At 42.6% G+C, this 20229-nt stretch overlaps 1 protein-coding gene across 4 annotated transcripts in view; it reads left to right on the forward strand.

The window, feature by feature from the left end:
- LOC120989087 (contactin-associated protein-like 4) overlaps window positions 1-20229 on the forward strand; it is a 434442-nt gene that overhangs the window by 197794 nt on the left and 216419 nt on the right. For all 4 annotated transcript variants that reach the window (XM_040416967.1, XM_040416966.1, XM_040416969.1 and 1 more), the window contains one exon: window positions 16481-16637. In XM_040416967.1, coding sequence (XP_040272901.1) covers window positions 16481-16637 — 157 coding nt within the window. The remainder of the gene's footprint in view (window positions 1-16480; window positions 16638-20229) is intronic.

The following is a 20229-nucleotide window of genomic DNA, read 5'->3' on the forward strand; positions in this document are numbered from 1 at the left end:
TGGTTTGGCAAAGACTGCATCACCAGAAACTTGGCAGGTGTGAATTAAGCTTGTCCAACATAGTATTGCTGGGCTTGTAGAGTTGTTTCTTGGCCACACATTTTGTAATTGATGGCTGATGATGGAGTGGAGTAGTAGGAGTAGTAAGGGATGATAACATCAATTTGTGATACTCAATAGCGTCAGGGGTGGAGGTACCCTATTCACACCTGTCTGACGAAGCTGAGTAGTCAAAAATGGACAAGAGGGACTTTTCAGGGTTGTATAGTGAGGCAAGAGATGCAGTAGTGTGTCCCTCTGTCTATTATTTCCTCTTGCACTATTACATGGTGGTAGTATTCAACCTATATGTCCATCTGGCTTCTTTTTGTTTCAAAATCGTGTCGATCTCCACCTCTAATACGGTACCTTTCCTAATTGTCTCTAACACGCAAAATGTCAGCACTAGTGATGAGCAGCAGGGGCTATATTGCGATATTTCATGAATATTTGGGCAAATATTTGTCAATTCGCAAATTTTAGATTATTTTCTTGATTGTGAAAAATCGGCAATGTTATATTCGCGTAATGCATGTAAAATACAGGCGTAGGTCACTTTTGGTACATTTTCCAAGCTGCTAGAAGTTCTCTGAAACTGGATAAAATGGTTGGACGGCAGAACATTAAAAATGGCTTTATATGCAGTTAGAGTGCTCCAATATATTCGTGATTGCGCTAATCGGCACTAATGATGAAAATATTTTGGTGCAATACGTGAAACTTCACATTTTAGCAGGTCTGCATGTACAGTACAGACCAAAAGTTTGGACACACCTTCTCATTCAAAGAGTTTTCTTTATTTTCATGACTATGAAGGCATCAAAACTATGAATTAACACATGTGGAATTATATACATAACAAACAAGTGTGAAACAACTGAAAATATGTCATATTCTAGGTTCTTCAAAGTAGCCACCTTTTGCTTTGATTACTGCTTTGCACACTCTTGGCATTCTCTTGATGAGTTCCCAGAGATGCTTAGCACTTGTTGGCCCTTTTGCCTTCACTCTGCGGTCCAGCTCACCCCAAACCATCTCGATTGGGTTCAGGTCCGGTGACTGTGGAGGCCAGGTCATCTGGTGCAGCACCCCATCACTCTCCTTCATGGTCAAATAGCCCTTACTTTCAAAGTTTTCCCAATTTTTCGGCTGACTGACTGACCTTCATTTCTTAAAGTAATGATGGCCACTCGTTTTTCTTTACTTAGCTGCTTTTTTCTTGCCATAATACAAATTCTAACAGTCTATTCAGTAGGACTATCAGCTGTGTATCCACCTGACTTCTCCTCAACGCAACTGATGGTCCCAACCCCATTTATAAGGCAAGAAATCCCACTTATTAAACCTGACAGGGCACACCTGTGAAGTGAAAGCCATTTCAGGGGACTACCTCTTGAAGCTCATCAAGAGAATGCCAAGAGTGTGCAAAGCAGTAATCAAAGCAAAAGGTGGCTACTTTGAAGAACCTAGAATATGACATATTTTCAGTTGTTTCACACTTGTTTGTTATGTATATAATTCCACATGTGTTAATTCATAGTTTTGATGCCTTCAGTGTGAATCTACAATTTTCATAGTCATGAAAATAAATAAAACTCTTTGAATGAGAAGGTGTGTCCAAACTTTTGGTCTGTACTGTATATATGGACAGCAGAACCTATCACACTACCTAACAAACTGCACTGCAACAGATGCACTATATCAGGATATATACATTGACACTCTCCCACTAACTATCTGTATTATATATAAGCTATCTAACTATCTATCTAATGTAGTGTGGAAAGCACAGAGCACAGCAATGACACTGCTGTCTCTCTCAGAACTTTAAAAAACTGTAGAAAATAGCTGCTGGGGAGGTTCTTATATAGTAAGGGGTAGACAACTTTCCTGTTGGTTGCTAAAGATTAGTGTTGATCGCAAATATTCTAATCGCAAATATTTATCGCAAATATTGGCACTTCGAGAATTCTCGAATATCTAGATTATAGTGCTATAGCTTCGTAATCGCAAATATTCTTGATTTTTTTTCATCAGTGCCCATGATCCCTCACTGCTTCTTGCTTGTTGGCCAAGGAGAAGGCTGCAAAATATTTGACTTTAGGAGTAGTGTTGATCGCAATTTTTCGTATAGCAAATTTTTATCGCAAATTTTCCGATTGCCGATTTTCGCAATCAAGAAAATAATGACTGGAGATCACTAACTATAGAATTTGCGAATATATGATGAATATTCGCCCAAATATTTGTGAAATATTGCGAATTCAAATATTGCTCCTGCCACTCATCACTGCTAGCGATGTTGCTAAGCTCAGACAAATACATTGCAGCCTTCTCATTGGCCCACAAGCAAGAAGGGAGGTTAATGATGAAAAAAAATCTAGAATATTTGAAATTACGAATATATCACTATATTCTAAATATACTTAAATTCTCGAAGTGTCGATATTCGCGATTCGCATATTCGCGCCCAACGCTAGTCAGCAATCTGACATCACCATTATGCTTAAAAGTCACATGTCTGGAGATAGGTTTATCACTAGTGATGAGCGAGCATGTTCGGCTGAGTACCGGTTTGGCTCGAGCATCGCTATGCTCGGCCCGTGGCAGTACTCGGCCGAATACCACGTGTGCTTGTCGCATTGCTCGAGTCTCCGCCCCGCATGCAATGCCATAACCATGTTAGCTATAAGTCTTACTCTGGTTGGCTGGCCGAATTACGTGGTACTAGTTTATATAGGAGCCGATGTCCCGCGCTCGGATCATTCAGCGTCAGGGAGAGCCAACAGTAGGCAGGGACATATAGCGGTTTGCTGAAATTACAACGATTGAACTGCCAAAAAACTCTTGAAAGACAAAACAGTCCTCTTCAGGACTAAAGTGTGTGTTTGACAGCAGTGTAGCATTTTATTATTATTTTTTAACAAGGGGTAAATTCAGCAGTATTAGGGACTGGCGTCTGCAGGAAGGGACAGATAGTGCAGGGCTGGAAAATCGCTGTGTTCAGTACCAAAAAGCTTTCAAAAGAAAGAAATATTACATATCAATGAGATCCACAGTACACCATCAGAAAGCAGTGTGTTTAGCAGAAATTCTAAAAAGGGGCGTATTCACTAGAGTGTGCCTGCTAGTGAGATGTGCACCGCTCCATCATAGAAATTAATTTTTCTGGGGAAATTAACCTAATTTGTGCCACATCTGTGTGCACGCTCAATCCATAAACATTATATACAGTATTCCAGCCTAGAATCTATTCTATTTGTGACAAATTTCACTAGTTTGGGTCGCATCTGTGTCTGAATTTAAGCCGCAACCATATATATAATAATTCAGCACAGAATTCTTTCTATTTGGGACAAATATCCCTAGTTTGGGTCACAACTGTGTGTGAATTTAGGCAGAAACCATATATACAGTAATTCAGCAAAGAATTATTTCTATTTGGGACAAATTTAACAGTTTTGTGCTAAATATACTGTCCATGTACTGTGCATTCATGTGACAAATTGTCATGCCTTGCTCTGTGAATGTGCGGAGATCTGTCAGACTGGCTGCACATGTCTGACCTCTTTGTTTGTTTTGATTTGGGTTTAAGCTAGATCTACCTTCCCTCAGGTGTACTGGGTTTCATTATTAGTGAGGCTATTTATCCTTCCTTCCCCCCAATGGCCTGTGCAGGTTATAGTTCTTTCCTGGGAGCTCTTGATTTGTAGTGGATTGTCTGCTCCAGCTCTGCTCAAGATAAGTCCTCTCCTTCATTTCCCTTTGTGTGTTTTATCTAGGCCTTTGGGGGGGAGGCTTGCTTCTTCCTGGTTTGAAGAAGCAGGTTGCCTCTTCCCTTTTCCCTGCTGCTTAGGGTTTGCCCTGGGTGTTCAGGTTTAGGCACGAGGGCATGTGCATATCCACCCTAAGGGTATGCACATGGACACAGCAGTTTATGGAAAGCTTTTAGGGATCGCTAGGAGGTGACCCTTTTCTCCCTAGCTTTTGGGCCTAGTCGTTTGTTCTGTTTGTTTTCCTGTGTTTGGTTATTTCCCCGCTTACCTACCTATCGTGACATTATAACCCGCCATAAAAAAATGGTCATATCCCTGCTGTTTGCGAAATGGAGGCTATGGATGCCTTGGTTGATCGCATGCAGGGATTATCGCTGGAGGTTGCTGATCTCCGCAGTTCTGTTGCACAGTGTCAGAATGCTCAGGTCTACTTAGAGCCTAAAGTCACTCTCCCTGATAGGTTCTCAGGGGGTGGTGATGACTTTATTCGGTTTAGGGAGTCCTGCAGGTTGTATTTTCGTCTGCGGCCGATGTCATCTGGTGACGAGAATCAAAGAGTGGGGATCATTATATCTCTGCTCAGAGGGGACTTATATTCCTGGGCTTTATCTCTGCCGACTGGTTCACCATCCCTCCGGTCGGTGGATGAATTTTTTTAGAGCCTTGGGCTTGATTTATGATGACCCAGACCAGGTCTCTATGGCTGAATCTAAGCTGTGCAGTTTGCTACAGGGAGAATGTACTGTGGAGTCGTAATGTGCAGAATTTAGAAGATGGGCAACTGACTCGGGGTGGAATGATCCTGCACTCCGGAGTCAGTTTTGTAAGGGGCTATCTGAGAGGTTGAAAGATGCCCTTGCAATTCATGTGTATCCCAATTCATTAGAGACGGCCATGTCTTTGGCAGTACGGCTTGATAGACGTCTTGGAGAAAGCTATAAGACTCCTCTGAAGCGGGGGGTTCCATCTGTAAGTGGATTTGTCCCACTTAGTTCCCGGGGTAATATGACTTTTGAATCTGGGACTGGAGAGGAGCCCATGCAGTTGGGCCAGGTTTCCTTTTGCTCAGGTGATAGGGATTTTAGGAAGCTGAATAAGCTATGTTACTTCTGTGGAAAAGAAGGTAATTTTGTTTGTGCATGTCCTTTAGTTAAACCTCAAAACGGTAATGAAAAAACTACAGAGGTATTCACATAAAGAAAAAAAAGAAGACTTCCCTGACTCTTGGTAGTGTTAATGGGGAGCCTGAGCAAGCAAATATGCATTCTCCCTGCAATACCCGTTTCCTCCTGCCTGCCATGGTGGTGCTAGACTCGGGGGTAAACCTCATTGATTTTCAGTTTCTCCAAAATCTTGGTTTTAGAACTAGCACTTTAGATAAAGAGATACCAGTGTTTACTATTGATTCCTCCCCTCTCTCACAAAAGAGTCTTACTCATATCGTTCATGACATTCAGTTAAGGGTGGGTGATTCACATGTCTATTTCTTGTTTTGTTATGAAGGGCTTGCCTGCTCCGATGGTTCTGGGCTTACCGTGATTGAAAAAGCATAACCCTACTATTGACTGGCAAACAAGATAAATCAGTAGCTGGAGTGAATTTTGTTCGGACAACTGTCTTTGTGCTTCTATCTCAGGGGTGTCAACTACAGTCTTACCTCAGTTTCTCTCTGATTTTGCGGACGTATTCTCGGAGGGTGGAGCTCAGGAGAATATGATTGTCTGGTCAATCTCATCCCTGGAGCTAAACTGCCAAAATCTCGACTATACAGGGAGTGCAGAATTATTAGGCAAGTTGTATTTTTGAGGATTAATTTTATTATTGAACAACAACCATGTTCTCAATGAACCCAAAAAACTCATTAATATCAAAGCTGAATATTTTTGGAAGTAGTTTTTAGTTTGTTTTTAGTTTTAGCTATTTTAGGGGGATATCTGTGTGTGCAGGTGACTATTACTGTGCATAATTATTAGGCAACTTAACAAAAAACAAATATATACCCATTTCAATTATTTATTTTTACCAGTGAAACCAATATAACATCTCAACATTCACAAATATACATTTCTGACATTCAAAAACAAAACAAAAACAAATCAGTGACCAATATAGCCACCTTTCTTTGCAAGGACACTCAAAAGCCTGCCATCCATGGATTCTGTCAGTGTTTTGATCTGTTCACCATCAACATTGCGTGCAGCAGCAACCACAGCCTCCCAGACACTGTTCAGAGAGGTGTACTGTTTTCCCTCCTTGTAAATCTCACATTTGATGATGGACCACAGGTTCTCAATGGGGTTCAGATCAGGTGAACAAGGAGGCCATGTCATTAGATTTTCTTCTTTTATACCCTTTCTTGCCAGCCACGCTGTGGAGTACTTGGACGCGTGTGATGGAGCATTGTCCTGCATGAAAATCATGTTTTTCTTGAAGGATGCAGACTTCTTCCTGTACCACTGCTTGAAGAAGGTGTCTTCCAGAAACTGGCAGTAGGACTGGGAGTTGAGCTTGACTCCATCCTCAACCCAAAAAGGCCCCACAAGCTCATCTTTGATGATACCAGCCCAAACCAGTACTCCACCTCCACCTTGCTGGCGTCTGAGTCGGACTGGAGCTCTCTGCCCTTTACCAATCCAGCCACGGGCCCATCCATCTGGCCCATCAAGACTCACTCTCATTTCATCAGTCCATAAAACCTTAGAAAAATCAGTCTTGAGATATTTCTTGGCCCAGTCTTGACGTTTCAGCTTGTGTGTCTTGTTCAGTGGTGGTCGTCTTTCAGCCTTTCTTACCTTGGCCATGTCTCTGAGTATTGCACACCTTGTGCTTTTGGGCACTCCAGTGATGTTGCAGCTCTGAAATATGGCCAAACTGGTGGCAAGTGGCATCTTGGCAGCTGCACGCTTGACTTTTCTCAGTTCATGGGCAGTTATTTTGCGCCTTGGTTTTTCCACACGCTTCTTGCGACCCTGTTGACTATTTTGAATGAAACGCTTGATTGTTCGATGATCACGCTTCAGAAGCTTTGCAATTTTAAGAGTGCTGCATCCCTCTGCAAGATATCTCACTATTTTTGACTTTTCTGAGCCTGTCAAGTCCTTCTTTTGACCCATTTTGCCAAAGGAAAGGAAGTTGCCTAATAATTATGCACACCTAATATAGGGTGTTGATGTCATTAGACCACACCCCTTCTCATTACAGAGATGCACATCACCTAATATGCTTAATTGGTAGTAGGCTTTCGAGCCTATACAGCTTGGAGTAAGACAACATGCATAAAGAGGATGATGTGGTCAAAATACTCATTTGCCTAATAATTCTGCACTCCCTGTACAACCTTTCCCAACCCGAAAGAGAAGCTATGCGGAAGTATATTGCAGAGAGTTTGGCAAAGGGACATATTAGACCATCTAAGTCCCCTGTGGCCGCCGGCTTCTTTTTGGTAAAAAAAGAAAGACTGATGACTTAGACCGTGTTTAGATTTCCAGGAATTGAATCTCATTACGGTCCATGATCCGTATCCCCTTCCTTTGATTTCTGATCTATTTGATCAAATTGTCGGAGCCAAGGTGTTCTCCAAGTTAGATTTAAGAGGAGCTTATAATCTGATCAGAATCAAGGAAGGAGATGAGTGGAAAACGACCTTCAATCCACCCGAAGGTCATTTTGAGAATCTTGTCATGCCCTTTGGTTTAACTAATGCGCCAGCGGTCTTTCAGCGATTTGTCAATGATATTTTCCATCATTCAGTGGGAAGGTTCATTGTTATTTACCTTGATGATATACTAATTTACTCAACCGATTTGGAGACCCATCAGGATCACGTGAGACAGGTGTTGTTGATCCTTCGGGAGAATAAATTGTATGCAAAATTGGAAAAATCTGTATTTGCTGTCCAGGAGCTATCGTTTTTAGGATACCTGCTTTCTGACTCTGGTTTTCGTATGGACCCTGAAAAGGTCCAGGCGGTACTGGAATGGGACCGGCCTGAGAATCAGAAAGCTCTAATGCGGTTTTTGGGTTTTACCAATTACTACAGAAAATGCATCTTTAATTATTCCACCATTGTAAAACCTTTGATAGATATGACTAAAAAAGGCACCGACTTTTCTGTCTGGTCGGATGAGGCATTATAGGCCTTTTCTGCTATTATGAAATGTTTTGTGCCTGCTCCCATTATGATGCAACCTGATGTGTCTCAACCATTCATCTTGGAGGTTGATGCATCAGAAGTGGGGGTCGGAGCAGTTCTTTCGCAGGGTCCATCCCCTAGCAAATGGCGTCCGTGTGCTTTTTTCTCCAAGAAACTCTCGGCCGCTGAATCAAATTATGATGTTGGCGATAGAGAGTTGCTGCCCATTAAATTGGCACTTGAAGAATGGTGTCATTGGTTGGAGGGGGCCACTCATCCTATTACGGTATATACTGACCACAATAATTTGGCTTACTTGCTGTCTGCTAAGCGCCTGAATCCTAGACAGGCTAGATGGTCACTGTTTTTTACTAGGTTCAATTTTGTGGTCACCTTTCGCCCTGGGGTTAAAAACGTCAAGGCAAAAGCGTTGTCACGTAGTTTTCCTGGGGGGAGTGATTCGGAGGATCCCGCTCAGATTTTGGGTGATGGGGTGGTGGTTTCCGCTCTGAACCCCGAGTTGGAGATGGAGGTGTTGGGGGCCCAGGAGGAGGCTCCTGATTCTTGTCCTCCAGACAAGTTGTTTGTTCCTGCTGAACTGTGATACAAGGTGTTCAAGGAACATCATGATACGGTCCTTGCAGGACATCCTGGAAGCAAATCCACCATAGATCTTATTTCCCTTAGATTCTGGTGGCCAGGGTTGCGCAAGGGTGTGGAGGGTTATGTGACAGCTTGTGAGACCTGTGCACGCGTGAAGGTGTCTCACACTCGGTCTTCAGGATCCCTTCTTCCTTTATCTATCCCGTCTCGTCCTTGGACGCATTTGTCCATGGACTTTATTACCGATTTACCAAGTTCCTCTAGGAAAACTGTAATTTGGGTGGTAGTGGACCGCTTCAGTAAGATGGCCCACTTTGTACCGCTGCCTAGCTTGCCCAATGCCAAAACTCTCGATCAGGTTTTTATTGTGAAACTACATGGCATTCCCTCTGATGTGGTGTCTAATAGGGGGACGCAATTTGTTTCCAGGTTTTAGAAGGCGTTCTGCTCTCGTCTGGGTATTCAACTGTCTTTTTCTTCGGCTTTTCATCCCCAGTCGAATGGTCAGACAGAGCGCACTAACCAAAACCTGGAGACCTGTTTGAGGTGTTTTGTTGCCGAGAACCAGGATGACTGGTCCTCGTTCTTGTCTCTAGCTGAATTTGCCTTGAATAACTGTAGACAGGAGTCCACTGATAAGTCACTATTTTTTGGCGCATATGGTTTTCTCCCACAATTTGGTACTTTTTCTGGGACTGGATCTTCTGGGATGCCAGAAGAGGAGAGATTCTATTCCGCCTTGTCATCTATCTGGCGGAAGATCCAAGTTAATTTGGAAAAGATGGGTGAAAGATATAAACGGATGGCTGAGAGGAGATGTATGACTGGTCCGGACCTGTGTGTGGGTGTGTGAACCATCTCCATTGCCACCTCCCCCTGTCCTGATGGATGGCAATTTGGAGTTTGAAATCTCTAAGATTCTCGACTCACGTGTTCTTCAGGGTTCCCTCCAGTACCTGGTGCACTGGAAGGGATATGGTCCCGAGGAAAGAATGTGGGTTCCGGCTGCTGATGTCAGTGCTAGCTGCCTGGTGAGGGCCTTTCACAGGGCACACCCAGATAAAGTTGGTCCTGGGTGTCCGGAGATCACCCGTAGAAGGGGGGGTACTGTCACGCCTTGCCCTGTGAATGTGCAGAGATCTGTCAGACTGGCTGCACATGTCTGACTTTGTTTGTTTTGATTTGAGTTTGAGCTGGATCCAACTTCCCTCAGGTGTACTGGGTTTCATTGTTAGTGAGGCTATTTATACCTCCTTCCCCCAGTGGCCTGTGCAGGTTATAGTTCTTTCCTGGGAGCTCTTGACTTGTGGTGGATCGTCTGCTCCAGCTCTGCTCAAGATAAGTCCTCTCCTTCATTTCCATTTGTGTGTTTTATCTAGGCCTCTAGGAAGACGCTTGCTTCCTCCTGGTTTGAAGAAGCAGGTTGCCTCTTCCCTTTTCCCTGCTGCTTAGGGTTTGCCCAGGGTTTTCAGGTTTCGGCACGAGGGCATGTGCATATCAACCCTAAGGGTATGCACATGGGCACAGCAGTTTAGGGAAAGCTTTTAGGGATCGCTAGGAGGTGACCCTTTTCTCCCTAGCTTTTGGGCCTAGTCGTTTGTTCTGTTTGTTTTCCTGTGTTTGGTTATTTCCCCGCTTACCTACCTATCTTGACACAAATACTCTATCACGTTTGAAAAGGGTGTCTGTTGCGCCAATCGAAATAATCTGTGCATAATCTAGTGTCCATATTCTGTTCATTACTGGGGCATATACTGATTCAAATTTAAAATTTCTGTGTCTAGCGACAAAATAAAAAATCTGTTCAAAATCTAGTGTCAATAGCACGTGGCTCTCTGTTTCAAACACAGTACCACATGTGAAAACAGTGTATTTTTGTGAGAAGTAAAATATTTGAGCCACATCTACTGTGTGTGCATTTCATACATATTACTAACATATACTGTACTTCATCCGCAGACGGTGTAAGGTAGTCTGTGACATTATCAGAGCTACATCCCCTGTGTAACGTGTGCGCATCCAAAATACCTGTTTTAATTGGTTGGCACGTACACGTACATATACTACAATACTGTAGGTGTTAGATACCTTTAACCATATATAACATTTCATATTAAGACAGCGGCCAGTATAGGACGTGGAAGTGGCCGTGATGCTGATGGTTTCATGCAGAGGCTGTGGCCCTGGGCTCAATGAAACAGAGTAAAAAAATTTAGATGAGGGCCTCCAGGTGCGCTAACCCTCTAAAACAGTGAAGGCAATGGCAAACCTTTTAGAGACTGATTGCCCAAACTGCAACCACAAACACACTTATTTATCGCAAAGTGCCCACACGATCATTTACCCTGAATACTACAGTCCAATATAGTCTATTTTCCATGTTCCTTATTATTTAGCTATAGTGGCCTGCCTACAGTCAATGTGCTGCCTGTGCCATTCATGGCGTACCCGACGCTGATGAATGGCAGGAAAACTGTAAGGCATATTGGTGCACCATAGACTTTTTCAAGAGTAAGGGTGCCCACAGAGATGGCTCTGAGTGTCGCCCCTGGCACCTGTGCAAGGGTTTTGCTGACCCTATAAAACATTATGAGCGAGGGCAGCCTAAAAATTATGTTGATTTGATGGAGGAGGAGGAGGAGGAGAAGGGTGAGAAAAGGAAGATTGAACCCTTTAACCTTTTTGGTGGTGGCAGAGGTGCATGTGAATACAGTGTATTCAGTACTTTACAAACAACACATTTAAAGTGCCTTGTTGTTCACCAGCTTTCCTCTGGTGGAGTAGAGAAGTCAGGGGCAATACAGGCCTTGTTCATTTTTTGTAGTCACCATTTTCAGTTGACAGACGAATGCGCTTATCAGTTATTATCCCCCCAGCAACACTATATACCCGCTCTAACAAAACGCTGGCGGCAGGGCATACCACCATCTCTGAGGCACAGAGTGCAAGATTGTGCCACGTGTCCAGCTTGAACACCCAATAGTTGTAAGGCACAGAGGGATGACCAAGGACTCTGACACGGTCTGCCATGTACTCCTTCGCAATCTTCCACAATGTTTCCCCCCTTGTGACATTAGGCCGCACATCAGGGTGAGGGTGCTGGCGGGGTGTCATGAAACTGTCCCAGGCCTTGTAGAGTGTTGTCCTGCCTCTGTTGGAACTGCGGTGTGTCCCCCTCATCTCCCCTCCTGGGTTGGCCAAGGAATTACGTACGTATTCTGACACAAGCATTGTCAGCTGGAAATATTTCTGCAATGACATTCTGTTCTGCTATTATTATAGTTTTTTTATAGTTGGTATTATAATTGTTATTATGGTTTATGGTTGTAAAATATGTTATGGTTATTTGGTTATTTATGAGTTCTTAAAAGTTCATGCCATTGGTTTAACTCTTGTTTGTTAGGTTTTTAGTTATATTACTGTATAAGTTTGTGATGCTTGTTGTGCATGGTACATATATGCTGTATGATTGCCTTGTGTGTGAGCTTGCCGAGCTACAAAGCTGCCAATAACTTATGGCCATTATCAGACACAATAAAGAAGGTCAAACAGGATAGGTGGTAAAGCCCTACCTGAACGCTGCTCCAAAACTGAGAATTAAACTATCTGCCCCCTCACAATAGTTCATTATCAGACACAGCCAACCTGGTCCCTTATACCCTGCCCCAGCTTTGTGGCAGTGTGCTTTTAGTCACCCAAGCAAGTTAATTTCAGTAGGGCCTGTTGCCGCTTCCCCATGAGAATTCTGAGTTTGCAGTGGAGGAGGAGGTGGAGGCGGAGGAGAAGAAGGGGGGGTTGCTGCCACTAATGTAGGTGGTGGCAGAAATCCTGATGGCAGTAGAAACATAGAAACATAGAATGTGTCGGCAGATAAGAACCATTTGGCCCATCTAGTCTGCCCAATATACTGAGTACTATGGATTGCCCCTGGCCCTATCTTATATGAAGGATGGCCTTATGCCTATCCCATGCATGCTTAAACTCCTTCACTGTATTTGCAGCTACCACTTCTGCAGGAAGGCTATTCCATGCATCCACTACTCTCTCAGTAAAGTAATACTTCCTAATATTACTTTTAAACCTTTGCCCCTCTAATTTAAAACTATGTCCTCTTGTAGCAGTTTTTCTTCTTTTAAATATTCTCTCCTCTTTTACCTTGTTGATTCCCTTTATGTATTTAAAAGTTTCGATCATATCCCCTCTGTCTCGTCTTTCTTCCAAGCTATACATGTTAAGGTCCTTTAATCTTTCCTGGTAAGTTTTATCCTGCAATCCATGTACCAGTTTAGTAGCTCTTCTCTGAACTCTCTCCAAAGTATCAATATCCTTCTGGAGATATGGTCTCTAGTACTGAGCACAATACTCCAATTGAGGTCTCACTAGTGCTCTGTAGAGCGGCATGAGCACCTCCCTCTTTCTACTGGTAATTCCTCTCCCTATACACCCAAGCATTCTGCTAGCATTTCCTGCTGCTCTATGACATTGTCTGCCTACCTTTAAGTCTTCTGAAATAATGACCCCTAAATCCCTTTCCTCAGATACTGAGGTTAGGACTGTATCACTGATTTTATATTCTGCTCTTGAGTTTTGCCCTTTCAATCCTTTGCGACGGTGGCACCTGTGCCATCCCAGGGTCCGACTCTCTAACGCCTACACAAGGTTCATCCAGTGTGCCATAACGGAAATGTAGCGTCCCAAAAGCACTTGTCCATGTGTCTGTCGTTAAGTGGACCTTCCCAATAACTGCGTTGGTCAGGGCACGGGTGATGTTATGGGAAACACACTTTGGTGCTCGCTCATCACTATTTATCACGTTTGTTTCTCACATGTTCCAAAATCTGTCTCTTAAATGCGCAGCATATTTTGCCTACAAACATCAAATTGCACGTACATTTGCAGAGATGTTGCGTTGTCGGTGTTGCAGTTAGCAAAAGAGCAAGTATAGTATACCCTATGTCCACCAGAATCTGAAAACTGAGACCCTCTATCAATAAATTGACAAGCTTTACAATGGCTGCAACAAAAGGTACCAGTCTGTCTATTGTAGTGTTGATCACGAATATTCGAATTGCAAATATTTATTGCGAATATCGGCACTTTGAAAATTTGCTAAATATTTAGAATATAGTGATATATATTCGTAATTTTGAAATTTGAGATTTTTTTTTATCAGTACACATGATCCCTCCCTGCTTCTTGCTTGTGGGCCAATGAGAAGGCTGCAATATCTTTACCTTTAAGAGTAGTGTTGGTTGCGAATTTTCGTAATGCGAATTTTTATCGCAAATTTTTCAATTGCCGATTTCCGCAATCAAGAAAATAATGACTGGAGATAACGAATTCTCAAATTCGTGAATATATGGCGAATATTCGCACAAATATTTGCGAAATATCACAAATTTAAATATTGCCCCTGTCGCTCATCACTAGCTCATGTCTCTTTTTGGTGAGTCTCGAAGTGGCTGGGAACCAAGGTATCTCTTAAGTTGCGCCCACGTCCATACGTAATTGCTGGAAAATCTGGAATGAATCCTGAGATGTCTAGATCCGTTTTCAGAAGTGACCAATATTTACCAAGTATATTTTTCACTTCCTGTGCCAAGGAATCAATAGTTCCAATAATATGTATAGTTCTATCATCTTGTTTTCTGCTTTTGTGGGTTAATAGCTTGGTTCTGTTGCATTTCCGTGTAAATTCCCATGCCTGATTTAATACTTTTCTCGGGTATCCTTTTTCTTTAAATCTCTGATATAGAATGGTGCCCTCTTTCTCAAAATCCTTATCCCTCATACAGTTCCTCCGTATTCTGAGGAACTGTCCCTTTGGGATCCCCTTCTTTAGTGGGGTGGGATGAAAACTGTTAGTAGAGGTCTCTTTATGATGTAAGGATGTCTGAATCATATTATCTTTTTTTCCATAACCAAATATCTAAAAAAGCAATAGAATCTTTTTGTATCTCATAGGTAAAAAATAACCCAATATTGTTCTCATTGAGTGCCTCGACAAATAGCTGAAAACCTTGTTTCTCACCTGACTACAATATCAGAATGTCATCGATATATCTTACCCACAGTAAAATATGTGAGACCCAGTTAGCATATTGGTCAGAAAACACTATTGTATCCTCCCACCAGCCCAGGAACAAATTAACATAAGTTGGGGTACAGGGACTCCCCATACCAGTGCTCCTGAGATGGTGGTGGTACTTAGAATCGAATACAAAATAGTTATGGATCAAGATGAATTCCAGCAAACGAAAAACAAAATTGTTATGGCCCTGGTAATGATTGCTTTTGATATCAAGGAAATGATTGGTAGCCCCCAGTCCCATTTAGTGTGGGATGGATGTATAAATGGCCTCAACATCAATCGAGGCCGGCCACACATCAATCACTATTCCTTCGAGTTTCTTAAGCAGGTCCATCATATCACGTATATACGAAGTAAGACATAGAACAAAGGGACATAAAATTCTATAGGCTAGTGACTACCTGACATCTGATGTCTATATCTATCAGAACTGTGATAAATTTATTTTTATGAAATTTTGAACCTCTTTAGATTAAAATAATGACACCTTATGTAGAGAACACTTTTGTATTCAGAAATCTAGAAAAGTTGGTAAAAGTGCACAATATACTTTCATTCATTGTGTCTGATATGAAAGTAATTTGCATTTAATTCTTTATTATGTCTTTTACAAAACCAATTTTAATATCTCTCCTTTGTACAAATATTGCAGAAAATAGATGCCTACACTTAGCATGATGCTTTTTTTCACCTTTAATTTTAAAATGTAGACATGAGCCTCTCAAGATAAATGAGTCTAATATCATGCCTCAGTGAGTATGCAGGCTCCTGGTGCTCTTTTCCACTAATATAAGTAACATATTTGACAATAATGAAAAATTTGGTTATTTGCACAGCATCTTTTAACTTAAAGTAAATCTTCTGTGTATCGTTGAAGGTTGTAAATTTAACTATATTGATAAATACACTATGCGTCCTAGTATAATTCCTTTCTGATGGTGGTATATAATATTGTTTAGCATATACATTATGGAAATGTGTGTGCATTCAATTTGTCCAGAGTTAAACAAAAACTATAGCAAATTTATTTAAAAAGTTACAAATAAGCTTCAAACTATGATTTTGATTGAAATCCACTGTATATGTTTTGTCCCTCATGTAAGGAGTAAAATCCTATCTTAGTCAGAATTAAAAAGGTAACAGATAACAAATTTTTTCCCACAAAGGTATCTAGAATGTATTAAGGAATTTACGATGATAGCAACCTATGACAGAGATATCTATAGCTTACTGCTCTTAAATAAAGAACCCTTGCGAAAGAAAAGCATTGAAATTGTCCACTTTTAAACAATAGTTAACTCTGCTCTATGTATTTACTAGCTATGACTGCCTTTCTTCTGTAGTACAGATGAACAAATCATTTAAAATTTGACTTGGAATCGATTCGGCCAAAATAGTTGATCAATTTAATTTGGAACCAAATCAATTCTACCTGAATTGAAAATGCTCCTACTGGCCTGAAAATGTGTGTGTGTGTGTGTGTGACATTCCTATATCTCATAGGAGTGATCTTTTTTCTCTGTTGTTTCTTATGTTATGTTACTTATATCTTACTTTAAAAAAAGTTTGATTCTCTCTTGCTTTCTCTTTCTCACAAAATTTGCCTGAATCGAATCACCCAAAATTGTTTATAAAATGTTGGTCCAATCTGATTAGTTTGAAAATAATTCACTCATCTCTATTCTTTAGATAAATAGATATAAAGATGGGTAGATGGATTGAACAATCGAGCGATGACTTGAATTTCAAAATGTCATTTAAACTGAATCACCTTTCTTATAGGTTTTATTTTATTATTAGCCATAAATAAATATAAAAATATATTTATTTTCATTCTAGGTAACATCCCTTTCACATGGTGGGTTGGACGTAATAATCAGACTCATATGTACTGGACTGGTTCTTTGCCAAATGAAAACAGATGTGCATGTGGACTTGAAGGAAACTGTGAGGATTCCCAACATTATTGCAATTGTGATGCTGACAAAAGTGAATGGTAATGTATACGCATATTACATCAACTGTAATGCTCTTGTTTTTAGATATTTATATGAATTGTATTGCATGCATACTAAAGAGAGAACTGTTTTTGCATTAGGGTAGTATATAGGCCTCCAGGACAAAGAGAGAATAATGATAACAAGTTGGTTAATTCCATTTCTCAAATGGCAAAAAAAGGATGTACTACAGTATATTGTATTTATTGGTGACGTCAACATGCCTGATGTAGACTGAAAAATCTCTAGTGCTCTTTCATGCAAAAGCAGGAGTCTAATTGATGCACTTAAAGGAGTATCTCTAAAATAGCTAGTTAAGTCACCAACCAAAGGAAATAACAATCTAGATTTAGTCTGGGGATCTAGTTTCTGAGGTCAAGGTCATTTGGGTTCCAGTGGCCACCCATATTTTTTGTTTGCACTGCCTGGTAACAAATCAATTTTCCCTGAAATGGCTTTAAAAACAAAAAACAACATACATCCATTTGCATGCAAAGAGGCCAGGTCAGCCCTCCTTGATGCAACACTGACACAATGTTCTTCCCAATTGTGGGTGATCATGGTTCCGATTTTCAGTTGACAAAGAGAGAGCCAGGATTTGATTTCCTCTTGAAGGACATGGAGCAGATCCTTCCCAGCGTGACTCCATTCGCCCAGGCAAACCAGGTGCAGAACAGCGTGACACCGCCATGCTGTGCAAAGGTGGTATGCTGGAGGAGCACTCTGAATTGTGCCTGAAGTGGATGCTGAGGACAAGGTTAAGAAGGAAGAGGAAGACAATGGCGCAGGACTCATAGCTTGAGAACACGGCAGTGCTGTCACCTGGCCAAGTTGCTGGGGTGGCTCGACAGGAACCACATTTACCCAGATGCCCATAAAGGACATATATTGTCCTTGATGGTAGTTACACCGCCACACTTTGACGCTGCCTTGAACTTTAGCAGACACCGACAGGCTCAAGGACTGGCCCACCTTCTGTTCAACCTATGTGTGCAGGGCTGGTACAGGCTTTTTGGAAAAGTATTGTTGGCTTGGGAATCTCCACTTTGGCTCGACACAGGCCATTGGTTCTCGGAAAGTTGCAGGGTCCACCACATGGAAAGGGAGGGACTGTAGTACCAGCAACTTGGCCAGGAGTATGTTGAGCTTCCCTGCCGTTGGATGAGTACACGCATACTGTTGTCTTTTTGCAATCACCTTAGTGATCGATTGCTGAAGAAACAAGTGACAGTAGGAGAAGATGGAGCAGGAGCATCAGAACCAGTAGATGATGGGAAGGAAACACAGTTCTTTTCTGCTGAGGTGGTGGAGCCTTGACTGTTGGAGAAGGGGTGCAGGCTACTGGGTGATGTAGCGGTTGCTGCATCAGGCGGTACCACTACATTAGCACCACAGTTTTCCAAGGCCACTATATGGTGATGCTGCATGTGTTGATGCAGGACTGGTGTGCCAACATTGGCACCCTGGCCACGCTTCACCTTCCGCCCACAGATTCTACAAATGGCCACACTGACGTTCTCTGGCGGCTTTGAAGAAAAATTCCCACACCGGAGAATATGGCATTTTCCCCCCACCACTCCGTGGTGACTGCCTGCTGCATCTTCTTCCATGAACCCCTGCACCGTTAGTTCTTTCTGGACAAGTAGGCTCCTGAGTAGCAGACGGTCTACCCTGGGCACATTTGGCTCCAGACCTCACACTGCTGCCACCCTGCTGCTGTCTCACAGGCCTACTTCCACCCTCACCCCCTATTGATGATGATTATCATGTCCCCTTTCACTCTACTCCTATATGCGATCAGCTACATCATCATCCACTACTGTCTGCCACTTATGTCACCCTCAACAGTCTCATGGCCACGTCCCTGACTGCTCGCAACAGGTGCTTCCACCTGACTGTAATTGCTAATTGCACAACTAAGGGAGGGCACAGCGGACCTCTCCTTCAAATCTGTGCTGGCCAATAGTTGCTGACTTTCTTCACTAAGTACGCCCTTTCTGAAAAGCAGGGCAGAGTCGGAAGCATGCATAACTTCCCAAGCAGAAGGAGCAGCAAAAGAAAGAGGCAGTTGTGGACAGTTGAAGGCACAGAGCTTGTTCCTGGGCCATGCCAACTAAGTGTGTCAGAGGAACGCACTGATTCCTGGCTGTGTGTATCTGTTGTCACCTGAGATGATGTTGAAGAGCGAGTCAACCATTCCAGTACAGCTGGATTGTTGATCAAAAAACGACCGCTGGATGACAGTGGCAGCTATGGCCTGTTGCTGCAGCTGCTACTATCACCACTCCTTTCATCTGCTGCTACTTGTGCTAGCTGCAGCAACATTTTTGCCACTGCCCGTTCCTTTTGAGGGTCCAAGCAACTGTCTGTTGGCAATAGCGTACAGTAAATTAATCAATAATGTAACTCGTATGTACCGTATTTTTCGCCCTATAAGGTTTTTGAGGAGGAAAATAAGAAAAAAAATATTTTGAACCAAAAGGTGTGCTTTTGGTGGGTTTTGAACTAATGGTGGTCTGTGGATGACACTATTATGAGGGCATCTGTGGATGGCACTGTTATGGGGGGCATCTGTGGATGTCACTGTTTTTGGGGCATCTGTGGATTGCACTGTTATGGGGGCATATGTGGATGGCACTGTTATGAGGGCATCTGTGGATTGCACTGTTATGGGGGCATATGTGGATGGCACTGTTATAGGGGCATATGTAGATGGCACTGTTATGGGGGCATCTGTGGATGGCACTGTTATGTGGGATCATTATGGGGCATCTGTGGATTTCTGTGTTATGGGGGCATCTGTGGATGGCATGACACTGCTATGGGGGAATCTGTGGATGACACATATATAGCATCTTATCTATTGTGTCATCCACAGATCCCCCATAAGTGTCCCTGTGTAGTGAATGGGGGCAGACATTTGGTTTTGTAATGGCAGCGGGGCCCGGTGCAGTCACTTTATTCTACTACACCAGGCCCCGCTCACAGTAGTATAATCTAACTTGTAGGTATTGTTAAACTATTCAAATATCATCTGAAATCCAGTGCTTTACTTACTACTAACTTCGTAGCAGCCAGGAGGCCGGGCGGGCGCTCGCAGCGTGACTCACTATGTCACGCACCTGTGCCACCTGCTTCATTCTAAAAAGTGGGCCGAACAGGCGCGTGACGTAGTGAGTTACGCTACCGCCCGCCCGGCCTCCTGACTGCTACGAAGTTAGTAGTAAGTAAAGTGCTGGATTTCAGATGATATTTGAATAGTTTAACAATACCTACAAGTTAGATATGATTATACTATTGTGAGTGGGGCCCAGTGCAGTAGAATACAGTGACTGCACCGGAACCCGCTGCCATTACAGAACCAGATGCCGGCCCCCAGCCCCTCCTCCCTCTCAGCCGATACACCCGACAGCCGCAGCATTCGACCCATAAGACGCACTGCTATTTTTCCACACTTTTTGGGGGGTGAGCCTTATAGGACGAAAAATACGGTAACTAAGTATGAATGGTGCAGCAGAGGAACTAGATAAAAGAACCTATATATTAGACCACCTATTGACACTGAGTTTGATGCACAGTAAGTCTATGTAT

Source organism: Bufo bufo, chromosome 2, assembly GCF_905171765.1.
Source record: "Bufo bufo chromosome 2, aBufBuf1.1, whole genome shotgun sequence".
NCBI classification, from domain to species: domain Eukaryota; kingdom Metazoa; phylum Chordata; class Amphibia; order Anura; family Bufonidae; genus Bufo; species Bufo bufo.